Source organism: Rhyacophila brunnea, unplaced genomic scaffold (genome assembly GCF_057557595.1).
Source record: "Rhyacophila brunnea isolate RB1 unplaced genomic scaffold, BYU_Rbru_1.0 scaffold_15, whole genome shotgun sequence".
Taxonomy (NCBI): domain Eukaryota; kingdom Metazoa; phylum Arthropoda; class Insecta; order Trichoptera; family Rhyacophilidae; genus Rhyacophila; species Rhyacophila brunnea.
In genome coordinates, this window is record NW_028232806.1 from 3,085,286 (window position 1) to 3,098,368 (window position 13,083).

Sequence of the window (13,083 nt, forward strand, 5' to 3'; positions counted from 1 at the left end):
ACACACAGTAGAAAAATTAGAAGGAACATCTCTTCTGATAGCCACCATTTGCAGGATTATATTTGGCGGAGCTATCTGATGAGTGGCAAAGTATTTTTGGAAGCGCCACATAATGGCGACGACACAGTTAAAAAAGATGACATACCTGTTTGTGAGGTCTGCTTCATTCCCTGGGCTGAGTGTCGCTCTTTGCTTTTCAAGTCTACTCCTTCGTCTCTCAGGGTTGGTTAACACTCGGACGCCTTCTAAATTTATCTGAAGAGAGAAAAAATATACTTGGTATATGAGACGTTTAGAAAAAAGTAAAGTGATCGCTATTGTTACCATCGTAATAATAGATAGATGACACGTGTGAATCGATGAATTATTGTAGTTGTGATCGATTGACCAAACCAAAGCCAGTTTGATTTTATTTAAAATTGCCACATTTTAACCCAATAACATAGTGAACATACATAACTCGAAAACACCTCAGATTATACCCAATAGAAAAAATTAAATTTAAAAAAAATACGATGGTCGACGGGATTTGAACCCGTATAACCACTGCTATCGCGCCAACTGTGCATTAACCAATTATGCTACGAGCCTCCTATCTAATTATGACAATTTAAACTAGTAGGCCTAGAAGAATTTAGAATTAAGAATTTAGAAACAAAAATGAATGACATCATCTATAAATAATAAATACTGATCAATCACCTGTGATTGCGGCAATATGGCGGATTGTGGAGGTCTAGCCGGGTCGAAGAGATACAGTGAGCCATCTCTGTTTGTTAAAGCTTGCCCGGTCTGCAATCAAAATAAAAATCATAGTCAGTAATAATACCTCGGCTACAGACGTCATAACGGTGATCTGGGGAACTATCGACCCCCCCGCACTTTCAGGTATCCCTATATAACCTACGCCCACGACCCCCGCTATAGTCCGTAACACTGCATTGTACAAAGGTTGATTGTCTTTGTAATTTGTTGAAAATATTTCACGTAATCAATGACATTTTACAGTTAGTGGACGTATGATACGACAACATCGATTTGGCACGTGGCGGGTTGACGCTAGTCTCGTAATGTTAGCATTAATTTTCCAAATCGCTGCAACTTAAAATGTAATTGTCATCCTTTATCTCGTTGTATCCTTTATCTCTCAGGTGGCGTGGCTGTCCGAACCCACGATAAAAAATGTTATGCATGACAATTCATATTCCTCTCTATAAAAGATATTTAACTCTTGGAATACGACATAACATATTATATCACTTTTTTATTGATTTTGGAGTTAAGTGATAATATTGTAGACTAGCTCTATATAGACAGAGTGGAGGATTCTGTTTAATTTGGCCGACGTCTACTCTAGGCTATAGTACCAGATAAGTGGAATTGAAAATGCTCATAATTAAATGAACTGCCATTTCCAAGAGTCCCCGTCACACAAACATCTTCTTCTGTCTTACCATGTCACACTCAACAAGACTTAATTGTATTTTAAACTTATTCATTTTAATAACGAGCAATGTCCACCTGCGGATGAATGATAAGCGCTCCGGTCGGTACAGTAGACATGTCAGTAATGGCCCACAGTAATCCACCGGATGTGTTTGTGCCGCTGTTTGAGACCACTGCGTCACCCGTGAAGCAAACTCCTGAAAATGAGATACACTATGTTAATCAAAGAATTTTGACATTAACTATCAGTGTTTCCCCGCGATCCAGGGAGGCGGTAGTAACCTCGGAGGAAATTGGAGGGGATTGCATATAAATGTAGAAACAAAAGGAAAGCAGAAGAAAATTTAGAGTAACTGCTCGTCCATGTTATGTAACATATAGTTAAATTAGTCACTGATTTCACAAATTTGTCACTGCATTTTTCTACATATTTGTTCGGTTAAAAAAAGGTAGATTACCAGGTTGAGTATTTTATTAGCAAAAAGGGAGCAGTGAGCCAAGTAAGTTTGGGAATCTTTGATTACTAGAGTGATGCGTATGAACTTTTTGTTTATAAAACTTGCGCATCCAAAACCTTTTGTGTTTAAAAATTGGTGGACACAGCAAAAATAATATTCTGTACGTTGAGAAAGTTGTTCAGAAAGTCGCTCTTTGCTACCTCAATTCTTGTTTTCATTTCTTGACATTGGTCCCATTTCTCATTGACCCATGTGCCAAAAAAATTATATCAGTGTGCATTGCGCCTAGGGTTTGTCCAGGCCAGTACATGGCACAACTGACTTTAAAGAAGGCAATATAATAATAGCAGTTTTCCGATATTACCTGAAGAACTGGTGGTGGTATGTGAGCTTGCAGTTCCGGTGATAGGCGTAGGAGACGGGGTGATAGAATCGCTCCGAGCACTCACACTCAAGGTTTTATAGCCAGAACTGCCTGGAGATAGCCTCCAAGAACTGCTGGCTAGCTCGCCTGAAAATAAAGATCACAATGCCAATAAATACCAACATCAGTTTGTGGGTTGAAGACTAGTTAACCGAATGAACATATGAACATACCCTGCCGGCTGAGTATCCTGTGAGGCGGTGCACTGCTTGTGGAAGATACGGAGTCACCGCGTTGTATGGCTTGCGGTCGACCTCCGTAGCCTCCAAACGAGTGCGCCTTTGACATCGCTCCTCGAGTACCTGTCGGCACTGGTAGAGCATCACGGTGCTCTAGGGATTGTACCTGTAGAACAAATATTGAGTACAGTGAGTTCTCGACTTCGCTTTCCGAAGTTTTTGCCACCCCGCATGCACTGCTGACGTAAATAAGGTGTAGATTGACGATTGCGTCAATTGCAAGGTAATATTAATACAAAAGCCGATTGCCAATTAGTAATGCAATTCAGAACCATTAGTTAAAATTCGTAGCAATTAGATATGATACTTATAGCATAGTGGTCAATAAACATGGGCGCGATTCCCGAGAGACGCAGGTTCGAATGCTGCTGGGTGTTGTATTTTTTTCAAAAAGACCTTTTCTATTTGTTATATATTTCTCAGAACTGTTTTCAAATTATGTATGAAAACAAATAAGTTTAGTGTGCACTATTTATGTCGGATCTTAACAGGCTACCTCCACCCTTCGCCACTGCATGACGCATACCTTATTTCACCTTATTACTTCCGCAGCGGTACCCCCCGCTTCGTTTCTCTTCATACCCAGATAGTATACACTTACGTGGACTGTGTGTCCAGCCGTTGTGACGTATTGCAACGTCTAGGCATCGTAGCGGGTGCGAGCTCTTAGTGGATCTAAAATACTGGAATTTGTTTGAAATGATTGCAGTCTTTGGCAGAATAGTACCACAAATGAATCCGCAGCACAAAGTAAATTGCACCTAATTATGTAGCAGTCATGAGTATTTTTTTGAAACATTTAGGGTTTAGTATGTCCCGTCAATGTTTTCAGATATAACTGAACTGTTTTTACCTTAAGAAGCCGCGGCTGTCTCATGGTTTGTTCAGGAGCGATCACCCGGGGTCCTCTCATGTTATCAATGTCATGGTCTTGCGTTCTCATGCTGCTTTCCCATTCCCATTGCGCTTCGCTGTCGTCCTGTAAACAGAATAAAACAATTATTTAACAATATAAATAAACATTATAGTATCAATCTGCTTCAATCATCTGCACCTTTGAAGATGAAATTCTTGTCTTTGGAAAAAGAACCAAAAGACTTCCAACAGGTCTATTCTTACAGTTATCAGTTATCACTTTAGCACGTTTCCATTATTATCATTGGTCAAAAATGGCACGTTAGGAATTCTTTACATTCAATGTGATAAAACGGTTACCGACGGCTATCTTTAATTCTTGGTGGACCTGTCGGTCAAATACGGACATGTTCGTACGGCTAAGCCCACGCGGATAAAGCTGAACTAGCACCGAACCACAGCCGACTCTATTACTACACTGGCCAAACACAAAAATTTTGTATTGACATATCAACATAACCTACAATTTTATTAGTCATGTCATATGGTTTTGGTTCTGTCGAAATGCGCAAAGTATTTTCAATAAACACCTTTAAACCTCAAACAGTCAACATAACCCATAATTTTGCCAGTCGTGTCACTAGTAATTATTTTTCGAAATATCTTGAATATCTATATGTAAAATTGAGGTACTCTGTCTCATTCTCACGTTAGCATGCTCAACAGAGGCGCATTATATATCACGTTTTGACAGTTCAAACGGTTAACTTTTTTACATAATTAACCGGCAGAATTCGTAAAGTGATAAATGCGATATATTTATCACAATTAGCCTTTTTTTCGAAGTTAAGTTATACGTTGGAATAAGCCTGCAGGACACAAAACAGAAGCTTGAAAATGAAACCCGACAAAAATAATGATAAACTACTTCGCTGATACAAAAGCGGTCCTAATAAAATGACTAAAATAATGTACAAAAGGCAGACACAGAGGTCTTCTACTAACCCTTCCGGGTGAGCTGAATATTCGTTTTCTGGCTCTCTCGTATTCTTCTTCTCGCTGTTCAAAGCTCTTGGACCTTGGCGGCTGCAGCATCATCTGCCGCGCTGGGGGACGGGGCATCGCAGCATCTTCGTCCAGGGAATGCGTATCTCTCTTCAAGATCGACCTACCAAACCGACACAAAATATTTTAATGAACGTACGGGAATTTATATACTGTCCAGACATTTATTTAACTATTTATAAAGAAACGATTGTACATTGTTTCTAATATCATTTTTATTCACAAAAGAATATTATGGAACTTACTTGGCTGGCGATGACGGCTCACAAAAGCCTGGAGGATTGGGTGGAAACTTGACACTGCACCATTGCTGGAAAGGACATATCGGTGGAACTCGGCACGGAATATTTCCTGAAAACAAAATAATTCGTACAAATTATGAGAAACTTGGTCAATTAACAAATTTTCCCCAGTATCTGTGAGGCAATCAGGGATGGCATCATTTGCGAGAGAATTTCTGCAGTTTGTGTATGAAGATTGAGAGCTTAGAGTAATGATATTGAGAGTGCCTATTGTTTGGCAAAATGAAGCCGTGTTTCTTGCATATAACGCACAGTAGAACCTTGATTTTATTATTATCAACTTAACTATGAAATGTTAAACCATCGTGTTGCTTCTCAGTACGGCTACCAAATTTAAACACAACATAGTTAACCATATTACGTTCTACTAAAATAAATAAAAATAATTACCACTAACTTTATATTTAACACAAAAACAATAAATTTCAGCAAAACGTGCTCGTTTTTTAAATGAATGTAATCCAATGACATTAATATGGACGAAGCATCTAGAAAATAAAATGACACACACTTTGTGTCGGCTCTGCCGGATGGCGAAATTCATATTTTAAAATCGGTATCCTACGCTCAAATGAACATTCTGCTTGCAAGCGGTCTGGCGACACCGCTGGGTCTGCCCATACAGAATTTCTGACTGTCAGGTTTCGACTGCTCCGTTATTATTGTGTTACAAAATGCCAATGTGCCTAGTTAAAAATTGTAAAAAAAATCTACTAAACACTCCAAGAAAGATGGGATATCACTTTTCATGTGTTAGTATTATTTATTATTTATAAAATGCCATTTTAAGATAATGTTTATTCAATGCAATTGAATGACAGAAACCATTGGACAGTCGCCTGGGCTCTAATTTCCGAGAAGTCGTAAGTAACCGAGAATCTGTTTCTAACGCAATGAGTCATGACACTAATACGCCATTACAATAAAGGTTATATTACTATAAATTCTCGAAGCTTGTATCGCATAATGGAAATGGATACGTCATATGGTCACGTGACATCTACCTATACATCTGTGAATGACTTTCATGCACAATTTCTCGTGCGCGGTATGAAGTGAGTTGTCCATTTAATATGTCATTGATGTAATCAGTCAAATACATATTTAATTCAGCCGTAGAAATTCTATCTTACTCTAATGCATAGTGCGGAGATATAAGCGTACCGAATGCTTACTCAGTTGCACTTATGATTAGTTTTTGTTCAAGCCTTGATTGGGAGATTACGTTGGGTAGGTTATATGCATCGTATAACTGGCAAAGGGAGTGATAGCTCGTTTACAAATACATGGATTTACTGACTGCAGAAAGAGCTGGAATTATTAATACATTAGTATTTACTGAACAAACTTTTTTTAAATATTTCATGGAAAATACAGCAGAATTCGAATTATGAGAGTTTGAATTATTGAATTATCTGTATGTTATACAAAGGAGAGATTTGACAAAATTATACTACGGAGACTAGTTAGTGTCTTACCGGGTGATGGTTTAGCGATGGTAACGACATTCTTGAAGGCGGGTTCCACACTGTGCTTGAGACCGAAGAGTTCGGCACATCGATGGACTAGCAGTCTCACGTACGATGAATGGGTAGGGAATTTGTATTCTCTGCGACTGAAATGTATACAACACAAAACGAATGAAGATTATGCAGTATTTTTAATGTGGCATCTGATTAATTTGTAATAATTATAAATATTATGCTAAACTGTTGCACTGTTCATATTTTTATTAAAATATTTTCAATAAACCATGATTTCATTTATTCAACGAATAATTCACAAGATCGAGAATGTCATATTATTCCATATACATATTGAACATACATAACACTAGAAAAAAATCACATTTGAAAAATATAGGTAAAAAGTATTTTATGGTGTTATGTATGTTCTCAAATCTTGTGAACTATTTGTTGAATAAAAGAAGTGGTTTATTAAAAATTGTTCAAGTAGTAAAACAAGTTCAAGTAGAAGTAGACGTTATAACGAAATATTTGGCGAGAGCCGGACGTCGGTTAGTAATTTAGGTAATTAATATTACTTGATTTAAAACACAAAAACCGAGTCAATAATAACGCAATTTGATAAGTATTTCATGTAGGACCTACTAGTTTAAATTATCACAATTAGGTATGAGGCTCGTAGCTTAATTGGTTAAGCATATTGGCATGATACCAGTGGATATACGGGTTCAAATCTCGTCGAGCATCGTATCTTTATCAAATGTGATTTTTTTCTAGTGGGTAATCGGTTAAGCATATTGGCACGATACCAGTGGATATATGGGTTCAAACCTCGTCGAGCATCGTATCTTTTTCAAATGTGATTCTTTCTAGTGGGTATATATCTGATGTGTTTTCAAATTATGTATGTTCAAAATATTTTCAATTTAACATAACAATGAAACAGAAATCGGAAGGTGCATACAAATTGAAAAAATGCGATGACACGTCTTACCACTATATGAATCAGGGAATTTCAACTGTCATAAAAATAATGCTTATGCAAACATTATGTTTTTGTAGGGTGTCATAAACCTTGAGGACAAAGTAGTGAAAGGCAATTGTTGCCTTTGAAATGTGGTGTTGGTGCCGAATGCTTTGTGCTTTTCAAACAGAAGACAGGACAAACCAGTCAATCATCGAGAGACATATTATTTGGCGCAGACCGGATGATCTGGAGACACCAGTGTTTTTGATTAATCTTCAGGGATGGAGAAGCAGAGGACCGAGACCAACTTGGTCACTCAAAAGATGACTGAATTTCAGGGTGGTCATAATCCTCAGCCATCAGGGAACAACCAAGAAGGACGCATTGTGGGTACAATATACAGTCAAACTTGGTTATTACGATCACGGAAATAGTGAGACCTCGGATTTAAAGAGGAAACATTCGTTGACATTTTAGTTTATGATTTTCTCCATACATTCATTCACTTTTATAACGAGCTATTTCTCGGGTATACCGAGCAAAACTGTTAATGTGTCGATATTTTAAAAACAACATTTTCGACCCTAAGAAATAAAATCCGACCGGGCAGTTAACTAGACCGATGCCACCGGGATCGGATTACATTTTTTGACACTACGTCGCTATAGGATTGGTTTGTCGAATATCCATTTTTGTTGAAATCGACCTTTTAATGCAGAATAATTTTTTGTATCTAAATGGATCAGAACCATCCTTTTCTTTAAATTACTTTGTAATGAATACAGCATGTATATGCTGAAAAAAACAACAATTTAAATACTTCGATGTATTTAAATATAGGATAATGAATTTTGTTTTTCGTCTCGTGAACATTTGACATTAGGTCAATTTGACAAACCAAACCTGCATGCTTTAAAAAATTAATAAAACTTAAACAAAAATGGGTGATTAGTGTTTAGTGATATTCTATGCATCTGGGCCCTATACAACATAGGAATATCGCAGTGAATATATACAATAAAAAAATAAATTACGTGGGATCTCTGACGAGAAGGATCATGTCTTTTTCAATCTTCAGCAAGGTGAACCTGTCCTTGTGGTTCTTGTTGAGGGTGTCTTTGATGAAGTTGCACTGCTCGTGAACGTCATAAGGCCCGATCATTCCCGGAAGCTCGGTGCTATTGTCTGTCAAAAAATCATTTACATAACGTAAGTCAGGATTCATAATTGGACAGGAAAAACATTCAACCGACAGCTAATTCTACTCGGTACTACGACATTCTCAAAGAATGGATTTCATGACGGGCATTCCAGAAGCGATCCTTGGTGCGGAAGAATAGTGTACGATTTGAACTGATATCGCTTTGTTCGGACGCATCGTGAATGCCCACCGTGAGAAGTAGTATATTCGACAAACCTCGGCTCAAGAAGGGACTTGTAATTGAGTGCTGTCCACTGTCCATACTCCCGCCGGATGACTGTTTTCTTAGGAGCCGAGGATTTCCACCTGCGGTCCGATTAAAGAACAGTGAGAATTAAACTTGACTTTACAATCATTCTATTTACCTACTTCGGCGTCTGAGCAGCGTTCATCAAATGTTACAAATGTTAAAAACAAATATATATGCCGTAAACTGGGGTGACTTTGGGCCATTTCTATTTTAAAATATTTGTTCTTACTAGTCATCAGTTTTTATTTTTTGATAAAACAACACTTTCAAAGAATCAAAATTTGGCAAGATTTGAAGATAAAGTCTTTAAATCCAGCTCCTCTTAAAATTTTGGATGATAATGCAAAAACTGTACACCGGACACCCAGTGACGCCCCTAGACAAAATTACAACCCTAGGCAAAGTCAAAATGCTGCCCCTATTTTTTATACAGTATTTTTTATCCTTTCATGACTCTAATATCTAAGAAATGTGTTGTATGGATACATACAAATTCAGTGTTTCCCAAAGTGGGCAATATTCACATGGGTGATGATAAACAATTGTGGGACGTTGAATAATAAAAAAACTACTATTAGTTAAAATTGTGATAATTAAGTAGGATGACCGTGGCCTAATTGGAAAAGAACATTGGCACGAATCCAGCGGTCACAGGTTCAAGTCCCATCGGGTGTCAATTATATACATGAGATGTTTTCAAATTATGTAGTATGCTCAAAATATCAAACACAAAAAAGTGGTCCATAGTCACCCCAGTTTTGGCTACTGAATAAATCGGTTAGTGATTATACCTGAACTTGCCCTTTGAACGGTGAGAGTACTCCCGGTGCGCCGCCCTGACCATCTGTCAGCCTTATCTTGGCACCTGGAAACCATAATGCGACATAGTCATATAATGTCTTACACAAGTAAAACTTCTCACCTTTTCTGACTGATACAAAATATGAATCTTTTCAAAGAATGTGGAATAGTAACTGAGCATTTTTAGAATTATCGTCTAGCTATAATATGTTCAGAAGCTATTTAAAAGCCATGTGAGACAATATATTATAAAGTTTGTATTGAAATATTGAAGAAATAAAAGTTGTAATCGTATGTCGTTTATAATGTACCTACAATATCACAATAATGTTAAGTGGCCAACATCCGTATCTCGTAAAAACAGAGATCTGTTAATACAACCTCAACTCTGTACAAGCCTTTATGATCTTCTTAAGGCTATACTTCAGCTGAGGCATGGTCTAAAACGATTGTAACTATGCGACGCGCAGATTGTGCAAACGACGCGTGACGAACAAAACATAATTTGTTATAAAAATTCAACATGTGTCCATTTAATGTTATGTTTATTGTTATTTAAGTAATAATAATAATATATTCATTGACATGTTTTGTTTTTCGAGTGAATACGTAACGTTTCTTAGTCATCTTTACACGATTTAAGAATTAATTCCTCCGACGCTATCACAAAACAAATTGACATGCTCACAGGACAAACATCGCTCTCCGATCGGCAACGCGTGCAAAATTACATCCCACCTATTGCTGAAAATTATTTGCCGTTTCACTGAAGTATGCTCTTAAGATCGGACATGGGTTAAAAAAATATTATATAGGTATATAGGGACTTCGCTGTTTTGATTAAATCGCTAATACATAAATTTTTGCGTATGCCTGCGTATCTATTCTATACACAAGGCTGCTATCGGCGGTTATCGCGGGTAGTTTATCATATTTATGTATTGAGGTATTATAATTGTTACAATAAGTTAGCAGTCTAAACTGCCTATCTCATGCTAAAAGTTAACACAGCCAAGAGAGGTGCTGTTAAAACATAGCACTTATTGTAAAAACTATATTACCACAATATTAGCACCTACGGTGGCCACGCGGCGTAAGCGTTGGACTATTACGCCGTGGGTCCCAGGTTCGAATTCTGGGTCTGGCAAGTACACATATTGTTTTTCAATTTATGTCTGTCAGGGTATGGACCTAATAGGTTGAGCAAGTGGCTGACATCCATTTCTCGTAAAAAACAAAATTTGTTAATACAAGCCCATATGATCCTATTAGGATCGGACATGGTCGAAAGAAAATACATAAGTATGACAAACTACCCTCGATAGCCGCCGATAGCAACCTTGTGTATAGAATAGATGAGCAGGACTATTCCCAATGACATACAACATAAAAAATTCTCCGCGAGTCGTCTGTCCAATCGTCAGAAGAGCTACAATTAGCAAAGCGGAATGATATTAAATACGCAGCCATTTTCACGTGTGTAATTGCGAATATAATAACAAAATTACTCTATGTTTGCACTCGAATAAACATCCCAATGAGTGTCATATTATCATTTATTTTTACAGCAGTACATTTCGACTGCTTAATCTACAAGCCAGCCAACTGCACTTTTGACCAAAAATGAGATTTTGATGGCCTTTTGTTGTAAAGCATGTTTTCTATGCTCACACAAAATGTCAAACTCCTAAACCTATAAATAAATGCGTTATCGTCTTCACACAAAACAGCCAACTGTAGGTGCCAAATTTTCAATATCGTAAATGGAACAACTCCGCTCTTTATATAATTAAATTTTCTTTATAATATACAGTACACTCTTAGTAATCCGCCGCTTAATTATCCGACAACCGCTGTTATTTTTACTTATTAAAAGCACAAAATCAAGCTCTATAATTCGCCGGTATTCGATTGTCAAATTCAGTAGTCCGCCGCATACAAGTATACAACGCAGATGAGACGGGTTTATTTTGGAAACTTCTCCTTCGTAAAACGTACATTCATTGCGAAGAAAGTAATGTACCAGGAAGGAAAGTGTCCAAGAACCGCATCACAATTATGCCGTATTCCAATGCAACCGGGACACACAAACTGAAGCTTTTGGTCATAGAGAAAGCCAGGAATCCTAAGCCATTCAAGATTATCTGCCTCACCGAACAACTGGTTGTGTCAAGTGGCCTACTGTTTAATATTTAGTTAATAAATTTAGTTTATAAATATGTATAATTTAGTAAATACTTGATTTTGATTGTAAATAAAACCGTAATTTGCTAGTAAGTAAAAATTTCTCAAAAAAAAAAAACTATTTTTACGAAATAACTGTTTTAATTTTTACCATATCGTCACTGTTCTGGCAGAAAACACTATTTCGAAAAAATGACATATTGAGTTAGAACCAAAATGTTCCTTATTTCAAACTTTACCGTCTGGAAACCTTCTTAATAAATAAATAGTCTTTATTTTAAAGTCATCCTTTTTACGATTACTTAATAAACTCACATGATAGACCATTATTTCAAACTTTTTAACAACTTCAAAGTCAAATTACTCAAAACTAGTATTCTTCAGTTAGTGTGTTCTGCCAGAAGGACAATTCTTGAATGAAGCAGTATTACCGGTTGCACAACCTAAGCGCAAACCTGCTACAACGAAGTATATAAAATGTCGACCGGTGGTGTCGACTACAGTATGCAATTTAACTATACACGCTTTGCCGATAGAGGCGCTAGTAACTGTCCATTTGACTTTGACATATTATTAAACGTCAAAAATTTGTACGTAGTGAGCAGGCTGTTATTCTACTTTTTCTATCTTTTACACAACTATTACCGCTGAAAGTATTAGTTTGTGTTTAAATTCTCACTTAAATATTTATTGTGATTTTGTAATACAGAAACACACATGTTTGTTTGCAAAATACAACGGAAATTCCGTGTTGTAATATTGTTATATTGGAGACGTAACTGATTAATTGGCTACGTACTTCAACAATTCACAAACGGTACGTTTTGGCATGTTTACTTTCTATCTTACTCTAACGCATGGAATAAGGTATAAGCATGCTGAATGCTTTCTCACTCGCACGAATGCAAGTCGTTCGAAGCTTTATACACACAATATCACCTGTAAAACTAAAAATTTTACGTGCTTCATTAATGCTTCATTAAAGCGGTGTTTTTTACTGCTTCATTCAAGAATTGGCCTTCAGAACAGAGACGATATTTTGTATGTATGTACTATAAATCCGCCGCTTTCAATAATTGGCAATTTGTCTGGTTTTTGGGGTGGCGGATTACAGAGAGAGTACTGTATATTAAAGAGAAGCTAAAATAGTGTATTAATTCATAATAATTTTTTTTTTGGAATTATTAAATTCCACTCGATAGTTAAATTATTAAGTTTTTTCTCCTTCCTGAACAATATGCCCAAATGGAGTTAGCCGGTTTGAAGATTAAGCAATCGATTTGCATCGCCAAATAATTTCGCGACTAGTAGTGCCGTAATCTAAAAAAATCCAAAAAGCATGAGAATGAATATAATAATATAGTAAAACCTCGTTAATACGAATTCCATGGGACCGAAAATCGAAAAAAAAATTCGAATTACGAA

General features: G+C 36.8%; 1 protein-coding gene across 1 annotated transcript in view; it reads right to left on the reverse strand.

Moving 5' to 3' along the window:
- enc (R3H domain containing protein encore) overlaps positions 1 to 13,083 on the reverse strand; it is a 134,719-nt gene that overhangs the window by 26,059 nt on the left and 95,577 nt on the right. The window contains exons 9-20 of the mRNA XM_085942680.1: positions 9,465 to 9,538; positions 8,640 to 8,729; positions 8,257 to 8,407; positions 6,268 to 6,404; positions 4,733 to 4,838; positions 4,428 to 4,590; positions 3,421 to 3,546; positions 2,502 to 2,673; positions 2,269 to 2,415; positions 1,522 to 1,643; positions 703 to 792; positions 146 to 255 (exon numbers count right to left, since the gene is read on the reverse strand). Coding sequence (XP_085798806.1) covers positions 146 to 255; positions 703 to 792; positions 1,522 to 1,643; positions 2,269 to 2,415; positions 2,502 to 2,673; positions 3,421 to 3,546; positions 4,428 to 4,590; positions 4,733 to 4,838; positions 6,268 to 6,404; positions 8,257 to 8,407; positions 8,640 to 8,729; positions 9,465 to 9,538 — 1,488 coding nt within the window. The remainder of the gene's footprint in view (positions 1 to 145; positions 256 to 702; positions 793 to 1,521; positions 1,644 to 2,268; positions 2,416 to 2,501; positions 2,674 to 3,420; positions 3,547 to 4,427; positions 4,591 to 4,732; positions 4,839 to 6,267; positions 6,405 to 8,256; positions 8,408 to 8,639; positions 8,730 to 9,464; positions 9,539 to 13,083) is intronic.